The sequence below is a fragment of the Notamacropus eugenii genome, chromosome 3 (genome assembly GCF_028372415.1).
Source record: "Notamacropus eugenii isolate mMacEug1 chromosome 3, mMacEug1.pri_v2, whole genome shotgun sequence".
NCBI lineage: Eukaryota > Metazoa > Chordata > Mammalia > Diprotodontia > Macropodidae > Notamacropus > Notamacropus eugenii.
This window is the reverse complement of record NC_092874.1, coordinates 17743240-17767740: the sequence shown is the minus strand read 5'-3', so window position 1 is coordinate 17767740 and position 24501 is coordinate 17743240. Positions and strand designations below refer to the sequence as shown.

The 24501-nt window shown below is 43.5% G+C and overlaps 1 protein-coding gene across 5 annotated transcripts in view; it reads left to right on the top strand.

The window, feature by feature from the left end:
* SKAP2 (src kinase associated phosphoprotein 2) overlaps positions 1-11717 on the top strand; it is a 185076-nt gene extending 173359 nt beyond the window's left edge. For 3 of the 5 annotated variants that reach the window (XM_072650987.1, XM_072650985.1, XM_072650989.1), the window contains 2 exons: positions 9015-9116; positions 9339-11717. In XM_072650987.1, coding sequence (XP_072507088.1) covers positions 9015-9107 — 93 coding nt within the window. In that variant the 3' untranslated portion in view covers positions 9108-9116; positions 9339-11717. The remainder of the gene's footprint in view (positions 1-9014; positions 9117-9338) is intronic. The other 2 variants (XM_072650988.1, XM_072650986.1) reach the window with 1 other exon arrangement.
* Positions 11718-24501: the final 12784 nt, after the last annotated feature.

Genomic DNA, 24501 nt, shown 5'->3' with positions numbered 1-24501 from the left:
GATTTCTGTTTGACACTGGACTTAAAATTGAGGAGTGGGATGTAGTCACTTTGGCACCTGTTGGACAGTAGATTGGAGGAGAAAGGACATTTGAGAACTACCCACCAAACCAAGTAGAGCATCATACACAGGCCATGTACATGTTGCATAGAGCTGACCTAGATGTAAGCTCAATGAGGTTTAGCACCCAATTTTATCTAGCTTTTGTTGAGTATAATGTCCTGTACACAACAGGCCTTTAATATATGCACATTTGGTCATTTAAAGGGCCTCTATTCAGATCTCCCTCCAGGGCTTCATCTTTGCTCGCTCCCACAGAGCTGGGAAGGTCTCAGGCTCTGACCAGAAGCTCAGCCATGGTGGCTTATGCAGGGGGAAGTTAGGACTTGTCTCAGGGTTCTAGGAAGATGGAAGGAGCCCCCCCCCCTCCAAAACCATACTCTCAGGGTCTGCTCTCATACTCTGCCACCTCTTCTGGGCCTGAGATGAGATGACTTTTTAGAGATGCGTGACCATGGACGTCACAGACACTGGTTGGCTGGCTGAACCACTCAGTAGTGATGTCTACAGAGGCACTCAAGGTCTTCTCACTTCTTTTACTCTGGCTTTAGATCAGTTGATGGGACCTTTTAGGAGGGGCTCTTGCTCCTTCAGCCTTCGCCCAGCCCAACTGACTAGCCCCCTGGGGGGTGGATGGCCCAGCCAATCATGAGCAGCTTCAACCCTGCCCTTCCCTTACTGATCCGAAGGGCTTGGGATCTGCCTATAGGAGTCCTCTGAGCACAAGGAGCCTGACCAAGGAGCAGGGGGGAGGAAGGGACAGTAACCATGGGGTAGGCAAATGGGCAGCTGACCCAATAGTGAAGCATGGCAGGAGATGGGGTTTCTTGGGAAAGCATTGGCCTGATGGGACTGTGGAGAGTCAGGCCCCATGAACAGGAAGAGGAACCAAGACTGAAAGAAAAACCAGGCAGAGAATGGAAAGCAAGTCTAAAGATCCCAAGTAGAGCCGGCCTTGCTTCTCATTGTCCAGGGCAGGGAGACAGGATGAGAAAGACAGGATGGGGGAAGAGGGAGGTTCGTACTCTGCCTATCTCAACCTTTCTCCCTCTCCCAACCTCAGGAAAGTAGAGCGAAGCTGGAGAATGGCTGGTAGCCCTCCAGTTGGGCTGCACTTGGACCGTAGTGTGTGTGGGGTGGGTGGGAGGGATGGAGGCATATGAAGTAAGGCTGGAGAAGCAGGTTAGAGCCAGATATGGGGATCCAGAAATATCCGGCTAAGGAATGGCTCCAGTGAGAGGAATTGAAAGGAGGGAGCGGAAGGGTGGTATGAGCCAGGCAGGATGCCAGGAAGAGGGACTAGAAAGTCCAGTCAGGAGGCCGCTGCAGTATGAGCTCCTAACCTGGGACTGCGGGTGGTGGTTGCCTGTGATCATCAAAGTGGGGAGAGATGCCACAGAGACTGTGGAGAGAGGGAGAGACAAGAGTCAGAGTTGACGTAGGAGACTGGGAAGCGCCAAAGGAGGAGTGGCCAGGTTCAACTTAGGGTGTGTAGAGACTGCAGGTCCCAGGGAGACAGGCTGTTGGAGATGTGACCATCAGGCTGGACATGGGGCTTGGAGAGAAAACAGCGAGGGAGTCATAGTGGAAAGGGGTACATGTGCGTGTGTGCTTGTGTGTACATGCAGAGCGGGGCAGGGAAGGAGGGACCAGTGAAAGGGACGAGGAAAGGTCACTTCATTTGGGAAGCAGGGAACAGGAAGAGTCAGAGGGGACTCCATTCCATGGGAGGGGAGCAGGATGAGCAGAGGCCCAGAGACTGAAATGCTTCTGGTCACTGCTGCGAGGACATTCTTATCATGTACCCTGATAGCCTGAAAAGTGTCATTTACATCACAGTTTTTTAAAAAGCAAATACGCTTACTCTCTCCCTACCGGTCTTGGTAGGGTTGACAGAACCTTTGCAAGCCTTTGATTCTTGTGGTAAGATAAACTTGTTCATCCTCCTTTCTTTTCTTTGCCTTACAAACTTTTATAAACACCCTGCTTCTGCTGACACCCCTTGGTCCTCTCTGGTGTTCTAGGGTTACTGTGTGTGTGTGGCAGGTGTGATGGGAAGCCTCTCCATACATACAGAGACCAAAGTGAAATAGTGCTTGCCCTCAGAGAGCTTCTATTTCATTAGGGAAAACAACCCTCACACATAAAAGTCAGTGCAGTCATTTCTATGGGGCAGGAATCACAAAGTGCTGCTTCTAGGGAGAGGCTTGATTGCCCTCCCTCAGTATTCCTGCTCTCTAAGGCCGGCACGTTGGGCCCATCTAGAAAGTGCCCATGCCAATGTCTGTGTCCTCAGGATGAGCAGGGCAGCAACTGGTGAATTTGTCTGAGGCCTAGAGCACCTCCTGCCGATGACAGGCTCAGGCAGGGAGGGCCTGCAGCTGGGCACCGGCCAGTGACTAAGCAGTGAATCTGGGATGCAACAGATTGGGGGTTCAAAGGGCCTGCATTCAAATCTTGGCGCTGTTCCTGCCACTGTGAGTCAGTCTCCCAGAGCCTCTCTTTCCTCCTCTGTAAAAGGAGGGGGCTGAATTAGAATAGCAGCTTCTCAGCCTGGTAAGGGCATTTCAGTAGAGTTGATTTCCTTCCTAATCCCAAGTATTTTATTTATTTAAAAACATCCTGAGAAGGAGGTCCATAGGCCTTACCAGACTGCCAAAGCGATCTGTGATATAAAGGAAGGTGCTGGATCCCCCAGTGTCATTCGAGGGGACTCTCATTCAGAAGGCATTTTGGAGAGTTTCAGAGCCTTAGGGGGTCATCATCATGTATATGTGTACACATGCATGTACACCCACACATACATGCACACACCTATATGCACATACACACATGCCTGCATACATGTACATATAGATCAACACACATGTGTGCATATATACACACGCAGCAACACAGCCACATGCATATATGTGCACACACGACACATACATGCATGCCTATACATGCATGCAAACGTGCACATACATTGCACATACATATAAACATGTACACATACATATACATACACATATACACACATATGTTTCAGTTCAGTTGTATTTGACTCTTCATGATCCCATTGGGGTTTTCTTGGGCAAAGATATAGGAGTCATTGACCATTTCCTTCTCCAACTCATTTTACAGATGAGGAAACTGAGGCAAACCGAGTTAAGTGACTTGCCCAGGGTCACACAGATAATTGAGCTAATCTTGACTCCAGGCCCAGGGCTGTATTCACTATGCCACCTAGCTGTGTATGTGTGTATCCCCACTTGTATATATACACATATGTGTGTATATGTATACATATACATACACACACAGAGGCATTGAAAAGTACAGAAGTTTAAGTTAAATAATCCTATGATGTAGCATCCCTCCCCAGTCCCCCACTGTCCACATTAAATCTGGTTGTCAGGACTAATCTAGCTGTGGAATGTTCCCAGAAGATCTCTGTTTCACAATTGAGGGAACTGAGGCTCAGAGAGGAAAAGGTCATACAGCTGGTGAATGTCTGAGGTGGAATTTGAATCAAGGTGTGCATGACTCCACTCCCCCAGACTGCCTCCAACAGAGGTGTACCCCTGTGGCCACACTGCGCTTGGTAGCTTACTTGGCTCTTATCAAAATAGGAGATGGAGATTTCCCCTTCCCTTCCCTGCCAACAAAACCACAAAACTAGACTTCCCTGGTTGCTGAAGCTCCAAAGAAATCAGACTTTTCTGTTGGAAATGTGACTCTAAAGCCGTCAGTCCGATGTCTGGATGTGGCACGGCAGCCCCTTCTTGGCTCTCTCCCCTCAGACCTGTCCGTTTCTCATTTGCTTTTTTTCTGGGGCCACGTAAAAAAGGGACACTTTTATTGTCCTTGGTTTTTTTTAATAGCTGCACTTTGGGGAAGCAAGGAAGTGGTTCTATAGAGTAGCTCAGAGGCAAATATTTCAAAATTTTGAAGTGATATCCTATTCAAAAGACGCATGCCCTCTGGGAAAAACTCAGCTCTAGGCCCCAATTTTTTTTCCATTGGTAACTAAAAAGTTTTTCTTGTGAATTGATAACTTATAAATTGATGAATAATGTGAAAATTAACTGGTTCCTAATGAACAAGTAGCCAGTTTTGCCAAAGGGCTCGTGTATGTTTGGGAAACAGACTGCCATCATCATGGCCCCCCCCCCCCCAACCTGTCCCGCACCTGTTGCTTTCAAATAGTGAAAGCTGATGCCTGGAAAAGTAGGGCTCCCCTCCCCCCAGAGCCTTAGGAGAAGAAGGAAGCTTTGGAGCAGATGGTTTCTGGAAAGTGCGTGATAACCCAGGAGAAATGGCCTCAGTCTGAAAAGGATCTAAGTCATGATGTGGCCCCACTTAGGTGTAAAATAATATGCCACCAGCAGAGACAGTTCAGTTAATAGTAAATATCTCCTGATCCTTTGGCCAAAGTCTTTAGCTTGCCTAAGCTAGCTTTTCCTCTTTTGTGTAAACATTCTCAAAATGACACAGTCACTTTATTTTGCAGCTTTAATAACTATTAATTGGCACCTTGTGCTTTGACCATTAAACAAAAGAGAGGTTCCAAATAATTTATTAGACTGAAATCTGTAAAGAGAGTGTCTAGGGGAGGCAGGGAGGGGAGGAAACCTTCCCTCTCCAGCACAATTGGATACTTTTTCTGATTTTTTTTTCTTTTTTGGCTTTTACTGCCGTATTGCTTTCTGCCTGGAAGCCCTTCATTTCGCAGATACTGAGTTTCTTTGGAGAGTTATTTTCATCTGGTGAGCATCCTCACACCTCTGGACCTTGACTGCGTTCCCACAGAGGAGAAGGAAGCTTTGTGCTAGTAATTACCCAACATTGTCAGAAACTGACTGCAGGCCTCTTTCTAGTGATAACAGAATAACCGCATAATGTAGCTTTATAGCACATGATTAATAGAAAATAATTACACGTCTTACAAAGGGATGCAATATTTCTTATAAATTGACTAGAATGGTTTCCTGTAGATTAAAGGACTCTTCATTATTTTATCAGGCCTCCTGAAGCCTAGTCACTTGCCTAGGTTAGCATTTTAGTGGATGGGAAGAGCTGACTCGAGGGAGGGATCCTGGATGGCAGACCTTGTGTGGACCAGAGAGCTCTTTGATGCTCTGTGCATGACGGGAGGCTCTGACCTTTAAGAACACATGGAGATTTAGATGGCCGAATGGAGGAAGGGGGGAGGTTTGTTCATCTATTTATTCCTCTTCTTTACTGCCAGTATATAGAGTTAGGTCTTTTAAAAAATGGCCCGTGTGTCACATTATTCAACGGTAACTATCATCGGCATGCGAACAAAAAGATGACATTGGGTTGATTACATTATTTTCTCCACTGTAAGCAGTTTATAATTAATAATAAAATCAGATTTGTTTTCAGCTGAGGAGGGAAACCAAGGTGTAGAGTCTATTTGTGGGAGGAGTCTTTGGGTAATAGGGAATCTTCAGGGCAAAGCTGGGAATCCCGTTCTCCCAGAACCAGGAAACCTATGAAGTACAGTCATTCCAATTTACAGACTGCCAATGGTTTGATTGGGATTCATGTGGCTCTGGAGGCTCATACAAAGAGTAGAAATGATCCAAGTAAAAGCGTCGATGTTGGGAGGCTTGGCTACATCCTTCAGTGGCTGCCACCAATCCATAAATTAGCTTACTGGATTTTTACATCCTTGTATTTTATTGGATCTCTTAACTTCACATAGGAACATAAAATGAAATTATTTCCAAATGGAAAGACATGAAAATTTGGTGTTTTTAAATGAACCTTTCTGATTTAAATTCTCTTGAGATTTTAGTATATATTTTGGGAACTGTATATTTCCTAGTTTCTTGACTTGTTTAACTTATTTACATAAAACCCCCAAGACACATTTTAGTCTAAAATTTTCCCTCCCTTCATTTGAATTTTAAGTCATTAGTTCATAGCACAAGCAGCTTTCCCTGCTGTTTCTTCCTGTGGCTCTCTACTTGATGAATCTCATTGGTTGACCCATGCCATCGGATCCTACACGATGTGAAACATATTATTGCTTCTTTGGGGAAGAATGATTTGTTGGCAATAGGTTTCTTTAAATCCAGCATAATGAGCTTGAGTTGACTTTTTAAAAGGGAGATTATGCCTTTAGTCAGAAGTGGAATTTGTGAATGGAATAGAACAGAGATGAGAAAAATGAGTGTTTTTCTCCGGTATTAATTTTAACATGAACATTTTAAACCCTGATTTGAAAGTAGTTCCCCAGAATCCTGTTTGGGCCCCAATGCGTTCAGCCAGTCTTTACTACCCTCACTCTTTACACAAGGGCATCACTTTTATGGGTCATAGCCCGAGGCAACAGGCCTTTGTAGATGGAAGGATAAGTCGATTGCTTGATTGCCATCCTTTCTCAGAGAAGACCAGAATGGCATCACGATGTTGGGCCTGGACTGGAGTTGATCAGACCAATACAAACTAGTCCATAGGAAGGTTTGGAGGGGTTGGGGGGTGTCACTGACCAGGGAAGGAGTGGAGTTACAGCCTTCTCTGTTCCCTGGCCCAGTGCAGGCTCTTTCAAAGAGCTTTGTGTGCTAGAAGAAAGATGAAATTATTTTGCAGTACGTATTGGGAAATAATCAGGTTCATTGCTCTAACGAGAACAAGGAAAGGAGTGTTACATGGATTAGTATTTGTAAAGCTTGGGAAATAATAATAATAGCTATCGTTTATATGGCTCCTTAAGGTTTGCAAAGCGTTATACAACTATGGTTTCTTTGGAGGGGGGTGATATTGTCGTCCCCTGTTTACAAATGAGGGAGCCGAGGCTGAAGAAGAGTGGGTCCTGCTCACTCTGCCCCCAGGCCACCCGACTCCTCCACAGAATGCAGCCAAAGAGGGGAAATCAGAAGCGTCCCCACGGTCATGTTTCTTACGTTGAAAATACCCACTTAGTGATGAGATGGGCCATGATAATCAGACTGGACTGTAAGCTTCTGGAGGCCAGGGACTGACTTTTGTCTCTTTGTGTATCCCCAGTGCTTAGCACAGGGCCAGGCCCACACAGTTGGCACTCAGTAGATGTCTGTCGATATCGATAATAGCTGTCTACAGGGGACTTCCGCAAATCATGATCTTCGTACACTGTAGGTGCTTAATTGGGTAATGATAATAAATGTTTATTGGATTGGATTGGCTCACATTGATCCACTCAACAATCTTGTACAAGTCTTACCATGGCCCATTTCAGAGACAAGGAAACTGAGGCTGTTAATTGCCCACAGTCATCCAGTCACCGGGTGCGGGTGAGTCTCTAACATGGGGCTTTTGACTTTCTGTTCAGTTCTCAAGAGCAGTAATAAAAATAATGATAATGGCCGTTTGGCAGTGAGAATCATCTTTCAGGGGCTTGCAGAAAAGACATTTGCCCTCCACCTGGTCCACTGTGCTCATGGTACCGGCCGTCTCTTGTTCATTCAGACCTGGTTCGTCTCCAGGCCACACACGGCTTCTGTCACCGGGTGTTCATCATTTGTGAATTCCTCTGTTTCCATCCTTTTCTGCTTGTAAAAATAATATTCTGAAAAGTAGGTGTCAAATAAGACCTTGTTCTGACAGCTTTATGCCTCTTCCCCATGTTTAGGGAAAGTCCTCATCTTCTCTCTTTTTGCTTGCAGGGTCTCCTCTGACCCCCCTGACGCTGTGGGAGAAGCCCAAGGCTCAGCACTCCCCTCTTACCTTCCTGTTACTAGGTTGCACGTGCTCACACTGGGTCAGTTGGATTGGTTTTTCCCTTAATATGGACCGATTTAATATTCAGCCCACTGCAAGTTTAATTTCCGAATTCCTTTTGCCCCTCCCTCCCTGAAGCGTTATTTGTACGTATGTATCCATGAGTCTGGGAGGCTGGAACAGTCATAATCAATTGAATTGCTGTTGGCATTGATTTTAAAATATTTATCTTACAGAAAAGAATTAAATTGAGATCCCTTAGTGCTCTTGAAGGGGATTGCTTTTGGAAGATCTATCTCCTGAAACTTGTAATTCAATTTATTTTCTATGTATCACACTAAAATTAAACAGATTTAAAGTAAGAGTCCATCCCGACACATAGGTGGGGAAGAAGCGTGGCTGGAGGGAGTGGCTGAGGACAGGCTTACTTACCTCTCTTCATACACTTGGATGGATTTCTGAAACTCCTCATGGGAATCCATTTTTTTCAATATAATCCTATATTCCCATTAAAATTTTTAGAGATATTCTTATTTTTTCTGGCCTTAAAGTGGCAACAGTTCTTCCAACTTCACTTTTACCTTGCTTTCTTGAGTAGTTCATGCTCCATCAGCCACACTCATTATACATGAACTGCAGCTCCTTCTGCCCATGCCTCTTGTGAGGTTTTGTATTGGTTTTTTTTTTCTTTGAGTCCATCTGGTTTTTCTATTTATGTTTTTGAAGCCAAGACTTCTCTGGCTACAAGAATAATCTCTGCACCCTTATCCTATCTTACACTTCTGTAACAAACCAGAGAAAGCAGGCCCCACCTGCACATTTCAGCCTCTTTCACATCCTCTGCTTATGCCTTGAGGTTGGGGATCTCTCATGAAGTTGCTATTTCAGAGTTCTTTAAGAATCCCATAAAAGTTGGAATTGAAGCCTTGGACAAAAGCCTGAAGAAAGGGGTAGTTCCCTAATGGGGTGGCGGGCGTGCTTGATGTGGCTCCTGTGTACTGGATGCGTCCATTTTCTTTTCTCTACGTGGGAGTAATAAGTCCTCATTGTCCTGTACCTTCATTTAAATCTTTGCCTCACAGCATTTTTGAAAGTGCCCAGAAGCAAAAAGATCCTAATGTTTCCATTTTCAGGTCAAGCCCTAACTTTATAAAAGAAGAAAATGTTTGTAAGAAGTTGCTCACCAACCGGGTTGCATTTACCCTGACTAAAGGTTAACATTGCGTATTGTTTTCAATTAGGACTACGGCAGATTTGGCTGGTGGGTAGGAGAAATGAAGGGGACCATTGGCTTGGTGCCTAAAGCCTACATAATGGAGATGTATGATATCTGAGAGTCCTGGGTAAGTACATTTTAATCCAATCTTCTGTAATGGCTCATATGTTCTCTTGTTCTGAATTGTTTTTTTTTTTAACGTCTTTCTGTCTTTTGAAACTGTTGTAGTAGGTCTGTCAAAGATTGTTTTCTTCCCACCCTTGGAAAAAAAATGTTTAATTAAAAAATGCTTTGTGAAATTTTTCTTAGAAGTAGCTAGCTACTTGTCTCATCTACCTTTTCTTTGTAGAAATCAAGCTTATAGCCCTGTTGGTGAGCTCCTGAATCACATTGGAAAACAATGCTTTTTTTCTGATCAGCAAATCCTAACATTTAGAAGTGAAGAGAGAAGTCGGAGCTTGTCTTTTCACGTACCCAAGAGACGCTGTGGATTTTGCAAGATCACCCACGCATCGAGGGACGACGTCTCTCCTTTCTCCATGTCTCAGAAAGTCGTCAGCGTCTTCTTTCCATTCATCTTTGCCTGTGGTTTTATACTCTCCTCCTTTAGTGTTTTAATGATCCTAAGCTAAAGGAAAGTTATGCGTGGCAATCTGTTAGATGCAGTAGAACTATTATACTTGTTGCTGTGCTGCTTGAGAAGTGATTGTAGTTTTTATTTATTCAGCTGCTTTGTGTGGAAGAACCCAACACTGTTTCTGAAATGGCAAATGATCATTCTTATCAGGGGTCTTGTAATTCCCATTACTCATGATAAGGGAAGTTTTGTGGCCATGATGTCTAATTTCACCGACATTTCCACTTAATGTATCTTAATGAGGCAAGTTTTAAAGTGGGCCCTCTGCACTCAGAGGGTGTGATAAAGTGCTGGGGGTGATTTATTTTGGTATTTCACATAGTAGTGACCTTTTATCACGAAAGAATTTATGCCTTATTGGCAAATTTGCATCATATTAAATGTGACCACAAGAAGGAAAAACACTGGAATGGAAAAACACAGTGTACTGTCAGTTTCTATGAGATGTGTTGTTTGATGAGCACCCAAAGCCCTTTGTCATTAAAAATCATTTGGGTTATTTACGGAGACATTGGAGCTGCATCACTTTTGAATGTACTCTCCCCCATTCACTAGAAGAGCTCCCACTGCCGTCATGAGATAGCTTTTCACTTTGTATTCAGTGAAAGAAGCTAGCTGGTCATTTTGAACTTAGATACCTCCCTTGACCTGTGAGCTCATTCCTAGATGATGAAAGACTGTGTTGTTTAGAGTTGGACAGGGTTGTGGTATCACCTGCTCCAGTCCTCTCACTTATTGATGAGAAAAGTGCCAAAAACTTCTAGAACATTCGTTCACCAGCAGGTAGACCTGTGGTGATATTAGCCTCACAGTGGAGTGATGGCCTGCTGCCCACCTTTTAAGATAGGGGTTCAAAATGCCCCTCAATTCTGAGGGGATTGGAAAAACCTTTACAAGAGATCTTGACCCCTTGTTGGTGAATCATCAAGTTAGATGTCAGCTCCCTGGTCTTTCATTCCTACGCTCCCAGGGAATTGTGGACGTAAAGCAGCCTTCCCCCTGTTTCCTTTTAAAAAACAATACAAAAATGTTTTTCAAAATGACAGGAATGAGCAATATTGAAGCTTCTGGGAATATTTCATCTTCATCCTCATCACTGTGAAATTGGCAAACGTGTATTTGTGATCAAACTCTTCATTAATTTTGCATGTAAAAATAACAAAGGATAAATTGCTTTTCACTTTAATTTAGAAAAAAATAACATCTTAGTCTTAAAAAAAATCAGATCTATTTGAGCAACTAAACCAAATTAGCAAAAATAGGTGACCTTGACCTGGAGAGAAATTTCCACATCAGGAGGCAAAGCCAACTTGATTTCCCAAGTTAAGTTGCTAAGATCACCCGGGTGGAGTGAGGCAGATGGGACAGGCCTGGGGCCTGGGGCCTGGGAAGCTTTTCCCGTTGCCACATCGGGCCAGTAGATGGCAGCAGATTTTCATCACATGGGGAACCATTTTGAAACCCTTCCCCCACCTGGGCTACAGTCATCTCTAATTTAGAACATTTGGAGAATTCCTTCCTCTTTTTTTTTTCTTTACTGTTAATCCAGGAGAGGGAGTCCTTTGCCAACCGATGAATAACAATGTCTGTGCAGACATTCTCCCGTTAATGGTGGCGTGAAGGGCCCAGCTTCCACTGCCATTTTCCTGGGGCCCTTTGGGGGAGGGAAGAGGGGGGTACATGACATTTACAGGAGAATCACGATCCCCATGGCTGTGTCCTTACATCCCGGTCTGAGGGTGTATGGGTGCTGGATGAGATCATTTGTATATCATGGGGAAAAGTTTCCTTTACGCCCTTGACTGCCTTATACACTCAAGTCCAGCATAATGTCCTTAATGCGATTTCAAACAACTTGGATTAAAAAAGATGCCAGTTGCTGCGTTTTCATTCTGTTTGCTTCGCTTTCATTTGTTTTTCTATGAATAGAGAACGAATTTTTTTCAGAGGTGATTGTAAGTCATATTTTATGTAGCATTTTGCGCGATTATTTGCACTGTACTGAATTTGTACGCTGTTACCATTAGATCTTACAATAATGTTCCACTCTGCAAATTTTTAAGGTTCAAATAAAGTTTAATTGTTTGCAAACTGTTATGATGCTAATAATTCAACAGCCTGCTGTGTTCCTAATGAAATTACTTTGTTATGATTAATTTGGAAAATAGTGTGTTGATTGTAGTAATTAAGCACAACAAGGTGCAGTGAATGATTCTGATGCCATCTGGCCTCCACACTGAATGAAGAAATGAAATAGGGCTGTCATCGGAATTTATTCAGAATAGTAAGGATAATACAAATGTCGGTTATTGCCGAGGGACCAAGATTTAACCACAGCTCACTCTACACTCTGGTTACCGTTTTTGTACATGGAGCATTTTTTCTGGTGGAAGAGCCTTTGTCGGCTCCCTGTTCTTCAGGCATACAGGATGGACCATTCTGCTTGCCTTCCTCGGGTGGTAGTGGATTTGGTATTACCTCATTGTAATTACAGATTGTCCTAGAAAGCGCACCCTACACTCATCAGAAAACTCTAACGCTCCGCCCCTCTCTGGGTCACTGCTCCAGAGGGTCCAAGCCTGTGCTCTGCTATTGCCATGAGGACTCAACCTCACCTACCCTTTATGAAAACAGCATTCTAGGCCGGGGCTGGCCCTGGTGCAGTGGTCAGTCAGCTGTTGGGGCTCTCCTACTGCCCTTATCAGTTAGGGTCCTTCCACCTTGAGAGGAGCACTAGACCATGAGTGGGTCACTGCTGTGTCTGGTCACTTGAGTGACTTCCACAGTGTCAGGAGACCCAAGCTCTAACTGGCCTTTGCCACCACCTGGTCTATGTCCTTGAACAGTCAAGTCTGAGTCTTCCTTGGCCGCAGTCTCGTCTGTTCAATGACAGTCAGCCTATATCCTTTTGGAAGGCTCTTTGAACTCTACAGTTATTCATTGTGTGGCCACCTGCAGGTTGAATCCTGCAGGTGAGCAGCTGTGAGAATGTCAAGGCTGCCCACAAGGCTGAGTTGTGCTGATGGAGCCTGCCCAGGATTTGGGGAGTCCTGGATCTGCTGCATTTTTCAGGCTAGTTCTTCTGTCCCTCTCACAGAGAAGTGCTTCCTGGTCACTGCTTCCTCTCTCAAACTCAGAGAAGACAATCTGTAGGGTCACCAGTATTAGGGGGATTCAGACTTCATCAAGCCATTAAAAACCCACAGCTTTGCTTGGATACACAGGATGCTCTAACAATTGCTCAGTTGAGTCCTGAGTTCTGTGCCCTAGTAGGAGACAAAAATAAGTGGAGCATGTTCCTAAAATAGCATTCTGGGTTTTTAATCTACCCTCAGTGTCTAACTTAAGCCTTTGGCCATCAGGAGGAGAAACCAGTGATGTCCGGGCACCCTCTGCTCCAGCCAGTATGGCTGGCTCCTCCTTTCAGAAGTGATGTGCCCCTGCCAAGTTTCTGTAAACTCCTCAAGGGGCTCGGTCTGGCGTGTTCATCCCAACATTTAGTAACTGACATCATAGAAGCCTCAGGTGGTGTTTAATTATTACTATGATTTTTTTTTTATGCTAACAAGGTTGGCTGTCTTAAGACTAGCACATTTACTAAGGGTGTGAGGCTTCACATGGTTGGCAATGTGAAGTCGGCACTCACTTTTTAACTGATGTTGGGTTCCCCAAACTTGAGACTTGAACAGCTTCCAGAAAGGGCAGACAAAATCCCTTTCTCCAGGACAGGAGGACTTCCTTTTGGTGTGTCTGGTCCCCTCTGACAGTCAGTCTGGTGAAGCCCAGGGACCCCTTCTCAGAATCAGCTTTTAAAATGCATTCAGTAAAGTAGATGATTTCAGAGGGAAAGCAATTATATTGAAATATTGTTACTGAAATATTTTTAAAACTAGTTCATGGATTCTAGCTCTAGTCAGTTTTCTACCTTCTCTCTAGAATGTCCAAAATCAACACTTTTCAGCTCTTGAATATTACATATTTTTTAAAGATTTCAGCTCGATTCTAACCCTTGATTCTATCAGCTGTTGAGCTTCTCAAAGTAGTTGTTTTTCCCCTAAAAATTCCTTGTTGAGTCTTTGCTTCAAAGACAACAGAGAAAGCTCAAGCAACATCTGACATCTTTGCCCACTCCTGCTTTCCAAGCTATGTTGGCTCACCAGGGCCCAGCCCAGCACATCTCTGATTGTATCTGATCCATGACATCCAAAGGACTCTTTCTGATTCCTGAGCCCAAGACCTTCTTCTTCACTGGACAGGGAAAGAAGCTTTGAAGGCAGGGGATTCCACAGTGACCAAATCCAACTATAATTTGATATGGGTTAATATACTCCCCTTCCTTGGTTTAGGTTGGGTTTTCATTGGTGGGAAGGAGGGTATTTTAAAAATAGATAGTTCTTTGGAAATTTGGGTTCTATGAATGTTGTGAGAGCTTTGAGGCTCTAGGGTTGAGGGCACTCTACAAGTGTGAAGTGTCATGTGTAGAGGAAGCACCGAGCTTATCCCCCATGGCCTTTGTAGTCAGAGGTGTCCATCAGACCTGGCTTCCCAGGGTGATGGCTCCATGTTTGATGACACCCAGCAGAGCCCAGAAGAGCGATTCCTCAAGATTCCCTCTTCATTGTTACCACAGCTTTCCTGTTCATCATTGGTTCCAGCTAGATGAAAGCTGCACTTGTCTGTCTTCTCTTCATTGGCCTTAAGTCTGCAAGAGGAATGTGTAACTGCTGTGATCCATGTGCGTAAATGGTCCCCAGTTTGTAGCTTGAGCTATATCTTTTGTGGGGAAATTGCCCCCCAGGTCCTCAAAGGACAGAAAAATATAATCAATGGGATGAATGTTCACTGGTTAAAGATGACTTGCTCTGGAATGAAAGATTCTCAGCAAATAAGATAGTCCTCTTTCCGTCTCCCCTGTTCTGAAGGGAGTGCATATAGAAAACCTTCCCCTGCCAGCCTGGCCCATGTGATGAGTGCCATGGCGGCTGTAGGGTCAGACAACTGGGATTGAATCTTGGCTTGGCCACTTAATTCCTGTGTGACCTCATCTGTAAGAGAGGCAGAGTGGACCAGACCAGAGGTTCTTAACCTGGAGTTCATGAATTCAGTTTTAAAATAGCATAACTGTATTTCAAGGTGATTGGTTTCTTCTGTCATCCAATGTATTTTATCTTGTTCATCTGAAAACATTTTGAGAAGAGGCCCATAGGCTTCCCTGACTGACAAAGGGGTTTGGGCCCTCTTCCTTTCCCAGCTCTGCTTCTGACTCTCTAGATTTGGACTCTGCCCCAGCTGCCTTCTCCCCCTGCAGGTTCCTCTTTGCTCCTCCTTCCTGCCCCCCCCCTTGGTGACCTCACCTACCCCCAGAGCCCCCAGATGCCCACTGTGAGGGAGAGTCCAGGCCAGAAGTTCTGCTTCTGAACTTGGCTCTCCTGTCTGGCACAGGCGCCTTCCCCTCCCCCTTCTGTTCAGCTCTCTTTTTCTTCCCCCATTAGCTGCTAGAGGGTTGTATTTGTATTCTCAGTGCTTAGCGCAGCTCTTGGTACACATAAGGCACTTAATGAGTGCTTGTGGACTTACAGCACACACATACACACAACTCTGGGATAGACGATAATTATAACATCTTACATTTATATAACACTTTACAAATATCTCATTTTATCCTCACAGCAGCCCCAGGAGGTATTTTACAGATGGGAAAACTGAGGCACTGAAGTTAAGCAACTTGCCCAGGATCCTGCAGGCAATAACAAGTGTCTGAGAGTGGATTTGAAGCCAGGGCTTTCCAGCTCCAAGTCGGAAAGGTGCCGATTGCCTGAGATCCCATCTAATTGTAGCTCTGAGATCAGATTACAACTTTTATTTTCTAGAAAGCTGCAGGCTGACTAAGCGCCCAGTTAATCCTCAGTGCATGGTAGGTACTCATTTGACATGACAGCTGGCCCAAGACATTGAGTCATTGAAAAATCAGTCATAAATGGACCACAGCGGCCACATTGTCCCTGAGCTGCTGGAATCTTATCCATACGAGAAGTTTTCTCTAGATTTAGTCGAATCCCTGCTTCTGATCTCGCAGGTCAGGTGAACATAGGAATCTTGGGTAACCCAGCCATTCAGTTAGCACATACCAATCAATCAACAAACATTAGGCACCTACTATATTCCAGCTGCTGTTCTAGGCCCTTAGGATAGAAACAAAAACCCCCAAACACTCTTTACCCTCAAGGATCTTCCAGTCTACCCAGATAAACCAAGCGCACATATATAAGTAAATTCCAAAATAAATACAAGGTAATTTGGGAGGAAACAGGAAGCCTTGTGGTGGATTATAAGATGCAGAGGTGAGCGGGGAATACTTGCCAGGCATGAGGGACAGCCTGTGCCAAGGTCCAGAAAGGAGATGGCATTTCCTGGGTCAGGGAGGATTAGCCACAGGCCACCTTGGCTGAGCCTAGCATGTGTGTGGGAGCACCGTGTAAAGGCAGCTGGGAGTCAGGCTAGGAAGGGCATTTCAGGAAATGCTGAGAGATGCAATCCTATCTCACATCTGGTTCCCTAGTTTTCTGCTTTCCTAATTCCACTCCACTCCCTAAACCAAGTTTTAAGCAACTGAACCAGCCCGAGCCCTAAAGTCCAAGCCCAGGGACTTGAATATTTCTCCTTGTCTACTGGAGTCTGTCGATGAGACAGTAGCAGCGTTTAGTCATTGCTGAGCAAGATGGACTTTAAACTGATGGTCCCATTAAATGGGAGACAAGCCTGTTGCCAAATTAGTCAATCTCTCTGTCAATGAACAAATTCATTTCAGTGCTTGGTTTGTTTTCACATGATCTCTGAACCTCAGAGAACTGAAAGGTGCTATCACCTGACAGGTTTATACCGTTTGGACATGGACTTCTTTTAAATAAGAATATGCTTAATAAAGTAACCTCCAGAATCAAATGACCTTGAATGGTGGATCTGCCTGAATGCTCCTTGGCTTTCCAGTCTTTGTTGGGAATTCTTAGGATATCCTGGCAAGGACTAGCATTTTGCCAATTAGACTGCTCTGGGATTGAAGTACTTGAATTCACTGTCTCTGTTACTAATGTTTTTCATGGTTTAAAAATCTCCTCTGAAATGTTATGTGCTCTCCTCTGGCCCCAGAGAAAAGAGATGTGTGGCAGTTGGATTGTTCCTTCTGTGACCTGGATCTCATCTTGCCTAATACCTGAGGATTTTACATTTCCTGTAAGCTGTCCTGTGTGCTGTCCTGCTCTCCAGTTGCCCATGGAGTAGATCTCCTAGGTGCAGGATAAGCTCTCCCATCCACATGGATGCAGTCATCTTTTCTGATTCCCAGTTCATGCATTCATGGTACCTCACTTCATCCCCTGGTCTCTGCTTTTCTCTTTCTCAGGCTTGCCCAGGAAGCTAAGCCATACAAGAATTTGGGCCATTGTCATTCTCCCCACTGTACAGCGATCAGGGTCAGTTTGCTGAGCTCTCCGTGAACCATCAAAAGCAAAGGGAGAACAGTAGCTGGATGAGCTCGGGCGTCCCTATCTATTGCTTGCTTTCATGCTGTCTGCATATTTGTTTTCTTGTATATCATCAGTGCAGCCTTGTCTGCCATTTCTTTTCCTATCTAATTAAATGATTCCATGTTGAATAATTACATTCGGGTGCCAACAATGTGCTACGAGCTATTTCAACATAGAATTAGTCACAGTCCCCTCCTGGACTCACAATCTAAATTAAATAGATAGGACATTCATGCAGGATAGGAGGAGAATAGTCAGGTAGGCAGTGTCGTATGATACTTTATGAAAGAGAAGAGAAGAGAGAAGGAAGGAAGGAGGGAGGGAAGGAAAGAGGGGCAAGAAGGTGAGAGAAAGAGAGAGAGGAAAGCTAGAGCAAGGCTGAGGTTGTTTAATGCAATGAGAACATTTGTTTCAGTGACAATTCTTGAAACTACATTGGCAGCTACTGAAATAAACAACTGTGAGCGGAGACCAAAGAACTAATGGACTGTGCATTTAAATTAAAATAATCTTTTCCTATTTTGTAATTTAGTTGATGTGAGTATTCCCTCCACCTCCTTGGAATATCTTACTCTATAACTTAGAGTAGATGGTCTTCAAGAGTTGCCATGGTCCAGATGTTCATTTTTCTGGTGGTCAAACTGGTATTGAGCTCTGAAATTGACTGCATTTGTCCCTACATGGTAAACGTTCAATTGGCCCCTGGCCCTGTCCTCAAAAGTGCAGAATTGGTGCTTTGTTGGCCCAGCGTTCAGGAGCGTAGAGGGTCTTTCACGGCACCCAGAAGTCTTGGAGGAGGACTTTAATGGAGAGAAATAGATGAAATAACAAAAGCAATAATGGCTTTTGGGGAGTTCCTCCAAAGGAGTGTCATACCTCCACAGATAATGAGCATCATTCAGGTGACTGAGTGTGACACCTTTTAGGGAGACATGGTCATTAGCCATTTGGATTGGACACCCTTGTATTAGTGACCCTGTGCTAAGCATGGTCAACAGTGAAAGACTTGAAGTCAATGGACCTAAATGTCACAGGTGTCACAAGAAGTCACTCACATGATCTTGGTTTCATCAGGCTCTCTGTACTTCTGTTTCCTAAGATTCAAGTCACTGGTATCACCTGTCATATCTACCTTCCAGGGTTGTGGTGAGAACTTAATGAGGTAGTGAAGACAAGAATAGCCTGTAAAACTATTAAAAAGTACCAGACAGATGCCCAGACTGGATGATCACTAAGCTCCATTCCAACTCTCAGACTGTGATTTTATAAGGGATTGAATTGTTAAATTCTCATGTCTGGTGGTCTAAAAAATAATGCTGGCTTCTAAGTGTCATTACTATGACTCCCATTCCACACATGCTTCAACCTGAATAATTGAGCTGAAGAGTGAACAAAACAGAATGTTCTTTCTCTCTGAAATGACCAAGCAGAAATAAGTGTTCAGATAGACTGCTGTCCCTGGTGTTGCTGGGGATACCATGTTTTCTTAAACAAAAAGCCATGTAAAATAATTTCAAAGACCTTTGAATCTGCATTCATTGTCCTTTAATCTGAGCTATGAAGAGTTTCATTGAACTTTACTTAGTGACCTGCCTGATCAGTACAAAAAGATGGGAAAATCCCCCAATCTACTTTTTCAGTAACCTCTTCATATCAGTCAATTCATTGTAGAATTCAAATTATGTGTTGCATATAGTTGGTTGGGTTTAGCTGGCATTTTGTGGGTCTTTGGCAATTCCTTCCTTAACTGTTTTGTAGCCTTGGGTACCCACGTAGTCTCTAGTTAATGACCCACTCCCAAAGCAAAGCTCTCTGGTTCAAAGGCTAGACATCAGCCAGCCTTTTGATGGAACAATTCACTGAATTTCAGTATTGTGAAAATACAGGGCTAGAGATAGAGCAAAATAGCAGCTCACTGCATGTTAACCTTCAGTAAGCTTGAGTGTTATAACTTTAGGCAAAGTTAATAAAAAATGTAAAAGGAATCTTTAAATAATTTAAATTATCTAAAAAATTGAGCATATTCTTTCAAATAATAATGGCTTTTATGATCTGATTTTTAAATGCATTTTTCATGTCTTGAATTACTTTGAAGTATAGATATCAAAGTAAGTTTAAGTTTATTTAAGGTTATTAAATATATTTGGTACCAGTCAGGGCCACTCGAGACTCCATTTTTTCAGTCAAGCAACCATGGTCCGTGTATTAAGTAACATCCAGCATCAGTGGTTTGTTTAATATTGTCTTTTGAAAGCTGTCAAAAAAGAAAAAGAAAAGAAAGTTGTCCATGTATCGGAATTGTTCCTGAAATAACTCTCTGGCATGGGATTTCATGTTTATCTCACCCCCAATTAAGAAAAATGAAAAATATAGCTGTGTCACCATCAAAAGCAACAACAAAGATGGCCAATCTGAATATTGGGACATGGGTCCCTCTGAGAACTGCCCTCTTGGACTAGGCATTTCTCTTGGCGTTGTAAGTGAGGCCAGGTGACTATCACTTCCAAATTGGTATCCTTTTGGTAAGAGGGGCAAGAGCTGGAGAAAGCCACTGGCAGTCCATTTTAGCAGAACTTTTGCTTCCTTTTCTCAGTGGTTTGTAGGAGAGAATTTCAGGCACTGGGCATACATGTGTTTTCATGTGCTCACTTCCCTTGATGCAGGGGCTCATAGCAGTAAGCACTCTCTATTGATCACTGCTTAATTCTAATGGAAGTAGATAGACTAAGGCAGGAAAAACATTAGAGCCTTACATTTACTGCCTTAATTTTTAAACAGTTTTTAAATTTTAAAAATTGATATAATTGCTATTTCTGCTTCTCTTACTAAATACGTTCTGTGCAATAAAATTATCTTCACTTTGTATCTTTCCTATAAGACAATTTCATTCAAAATGTGAGGTTTTTTCCCCTTCTGGTCTTTCCTTGGTGTCTTTGCATGAATTGGAAAACTTATCATATTTGAGCTCAGTTTGGAAACATGAAAAACCATCTCAGAGCAACACATTCAAGATTAGTATGGAGACCAAAAATTAATGGAAAAGAGCCATGTAGAGATTTTAGATTTAGGGTAACTGTCCTGCAAGCTTAACCCATTCATCTGCTTTGGAAGAGGCCACAAGAAGTATTTATCTGTATAATTGAGGAGGGGTTATTTTACCCTCAAATATATCCATAGAGGAATCTACTGTTTGAGAGAGAGACAGAGACACATAGAGAAAGAGAGAGAGAGAGAGAGAGAGAGAGAGAGAGAGAGAGAGAGAGAGAGAGAGAATATCACAAGAAATATCTACACATATCTACACTCATTGGACTGGAATTTATTTTTCATTCCATGCTAAGAACTGAAAGGTGATCACTATTCTTCCTAGGGGTGGCCTCTGCAGTGCTGTGTTTGACTTTAAAGACAGGAGAGTATTTTTTTTGTAAAGCTTTGATTAGGAGGATGTTAAGAGCTGGAGCTGGAAAGAAGGATGCTACACAGTCCATATGTAGGGAATTCTGTATTTTACCTCATTATTTGCAGTACTTAAAAAAAAAAGAAATGAAAGGAAGAGGAATCCAGCCCAGGGAAAGGGAAGAATGGGAGCTGGTAGTTTCTTTGAGTCTTGATATAGTCTGTCTTCTTAATGAACCTGCTGCAGAGCCCAGAAAACAGTCCCCTGCAAATAAACATGCTTGGAGTGATTTAGCCACAATGTCCAGACTGTGTAAACATCTAATTATTACAATAAAATTGTCAATAAATTTACATTACTGCTCCCTTTTCAAACGTTAACCAACTTTTTTCTGCTCTTGATAAAAGGGTATAAATTGTATTTTTATGTGGTTGAGGGTTTTGTGTTCATCACACTTGGTGCAGCACTTCCAGACAAAAGCTCGCCCGCCAGCCCTAATGCTCTGAGTTATTCTGGGGATGCAAAAACTCCTACAGTTGTTTATTAACGTGATGTGCCGTGTTTCCTTTCACAGGGAGATGAACTCAGAGATGCCACAATCTGATCTTTAGTCACGGCATTAAACACACACGCACGCACGCACGCACGCACACACACACACACACACACACACACACACACACACTAAAACCATTATTGTAGCGACTGCAACTTTAAGATGGGCACAAAGAATTAACCCCCCTTATGATCCATTATTAGAAGGGGGGGATTTGAAGTTGCATTAGGAGCCCAAGATAAAACAGGCAAATGCAATCATTTCCTTTAAGCAAAATGATGTCCTGTTTTCAGAATTATGATATTATGTTGAACATAATTGGAGTATAAACTGCCCCCACCCCCCCCTTGCGTTTCTTATATAACCGGTACATTAACATTAGAAAAGCAGAATGCTATTGAATTCTAATGAGGTCTGGCCTATATGCTCGGCTAGAAGAGGAATGAGGATAATTCATTTGTATTCTACAAAGCCTTCAGAAATCTGCGAGCATCCCTGTGGTTTCAGCTTGTGGTGCTCATCATCTGTTCTTACTTTAGGGGGTCTTCATAGCTCTGAGCAGCATCTGAGCTAGGGAAAAGAGTTAACCACTTTCCTGCGAGCTTTTGTTACCTAATGACGATTTAATACGGGGGTGCCCAATCTGGCCGTTTGGGTTGGGGCGTTGTTTTTGTTTTTGAACCCTAATGTGTATGTAGGAGTCTGTCTGTCATCCGGCCTCTCAGGACAAAGAAAGTGATCGGGAATTCAGCCTGGTCCCCACGATTCCCCGTTTTCAGTAAACATGTCTGTCCTAAGTAAATAGTGCCATGACAGTGAGGTATTTGTTCATTAAAAAAAAAAAAAAGCCTGGAAATGCTCTGTTTGAGCGGAGGCTGGGCTCTTTGGGTGAGGATGTGTTCATCTGCAAGTCTTTCTGGTTTTCGGCGCAAAGGGGCCCGTTTTCCAAAGTTATATTTAGTTGTATTTTTTTTTTTTTTAAGACAAGGAACGAAAGATTTTTCGCAAATTGCCACGTAAAACGATCTTCACAAAAAGGCATTGGGGAAGTGAGCAAACGCCAGTGCCAAACAGATGGTGCACCCTGCTGTGTTTTTGATTGGAAAAGAAAGGTAACATTTGCAGCCACGTCAAAGAGACAGTGATCAGCTAAACAAATTGGTCTCAGAAGTGCACCCTTGCTGGAGCAAACCCTGCTGCAGGGGACGAGAGAGGCTGTATTTCAAAATAATGCTAGGTTTGCGGCTTCCCGAAGTGAAGGGAGCTGTCCCCTTTCACCCGGCCCGGGGAAGCTAAGCTGGAGTCTTTGTTGAAGACGGCCGGCCGCCGCCGCATCAGCATCAGCAGAATCTGCAGAGAAGTCAGCAGCACAAATACCCATTCCCACCGAGAGTCTCCCCAAGCGTGCAGATGATACCCGGGAGCCACTCCCAGCACCACCACCTCCCTTCCCCAGCAGCCTTTCCTAGGGTGTGCCCTTTGCTAGGTGAGGTCTCCCGAGCTTTCAGAGAAAAATCTATATGCAACTTAAAAAAAAAAAAAAGGGAGAAAAAGAGAAACATAGCCCCAAATCATCGCAGAGATTACAACTGGAGAAGATTATAAGAAAAATTCTTCTCTTTCTTGAATTCTGCCCTGAAGTACAAACATCAAAGATGGCAGAACAAGAGAGTATGTGTACCAGCGTGTGTGTGTGGTTGATGGGCTCTCTCTCCCTCTCTTTCTTCTCTTCCCCTCTTTTCTTCTTTCTCTTCCTCCACCCCCCTATATCCTCTCCTCTCTCTCCATCTCTGTCTCTCTTTTCTTTCTTGCTTTTTCTTGCTAGATCTCCAGCTCTGTCTCTATCTCTGTCTCTGTCTCCGTGTACCTGTCTCTTTCTTTCTGTCTCTATTTCTCTGTCTCTCTGTCTCTGTCTCTCTGTCTGTCTCTGTCTCTGTCTCTGTCTCTGTCTCTGTCTCTGTCTCTGTCTCTCTCTCTCTCTCTCTCTCTCTCTCTCTCTCTCTCTCTCTCTCTCTCTCTCTCTCTCTTCCTCATCTCAGCTGGCAGCCTTATCCCGCTTCACTAAAGACAAGGTACAGAAATGTCCTTTGGGTGACATTCAAAACTCGATATAAATCCTCTGCTTTATGAGACTGCAGTGCAATAAATTACTTAGCCTAATTGTAGATGTAATGAATTACCATAATTAGTCATGGGCTACATTAAATTAATCAGCATGGTACATTATTTTGCTAAATTACATCTTTGCCTTCCAAAGCCACCAGTGCAGCAATCAGTGTTTCTTGCAAGAGGGGGAATGATGCTGTAATGAGAACCCTTTCTGCTCAGAGAACAGTGACAGGAGATGAATTTTGATGGGAGACAGGAAGGTTGGGAGACGCCGGAGCTCCAACTTGTGCCTGAAGTGTCTTTGGTTGTTAATGATGCTCTGGTCCTCCTGCAGGGGAGCAGTGGGCTGTATCTCAGCAAGGCTGGGGATCGCTCTCCTAGCAGGGGAAGAAAAACACTTAGATGGTGCTCTAAGGCAGATAATAGACCTGATACAACAAGTCACAGAGCCAGTGGGGTGGCAGAAAGATAATGTCTGTGGAAATATTAATAGATTTAGAATGTCCTTTTTCCATAACTTGATGAGATTTATAGTTACCAGGTATTTTATTACTATTATTTTATTATTATCCATTCCGTTTGGGATCCAACAGAAAGTCTATCGCCATTCTTGCTTTTACTTAAACCTCCAGCTGTTCAAAAGCTCCATTCTCCTTCTCATTGAGCAAATCTGGAAAGCAACCCATATTTGATCTAAATATTACTCACTACTCAGCAAAACGTCCTTGGAAAGACTCCAAAGCCCACACTTGACATTTTTCAGAGGAGCTGTGTTAGTGTAAGACAAGAGGGGGAAAGAAATCCAACTACCATATGACAAAAAATTGAAAGGCAAAGATTGTCCCTGACAGGATCTAGTCTGTGCATGCAATCCCTTCTTCTCTTCCTTACCCCAGAAACTGGTTCTTATTTCAAACCATTCTTGCATAATTGCATAGTAAGATCTATGTTTGAATGAAAGGATAGTCCAGTTCTACCTAAAGGACTTGCCTTAGTCCCAGAACAAGTATGTTTTTATGTTATTGTGGCTTCCTTTTTTTTTTTTTGCCTGGTGACCATTTTTGTTGAGTTTGGTTTGTTTTAAGAGAGACCCTGCTGTCTGGGTAGTGGAATTTAAGTCCAACTCTCAGGAAATCTTTGGCGATTTTTTGTTTGTTTTGAGGTTGGTGTGTGTGTGTGTGTGTGTGTGTGTGTGTGTGTGTGTGTGTGTGTGTGTGTGTGAGAGAGAGAGAGAGAGAGAGAGAGAGAGAGAGAGAGAGAGAGAGAGACCTGCCAAGCCTTTATCAAAGG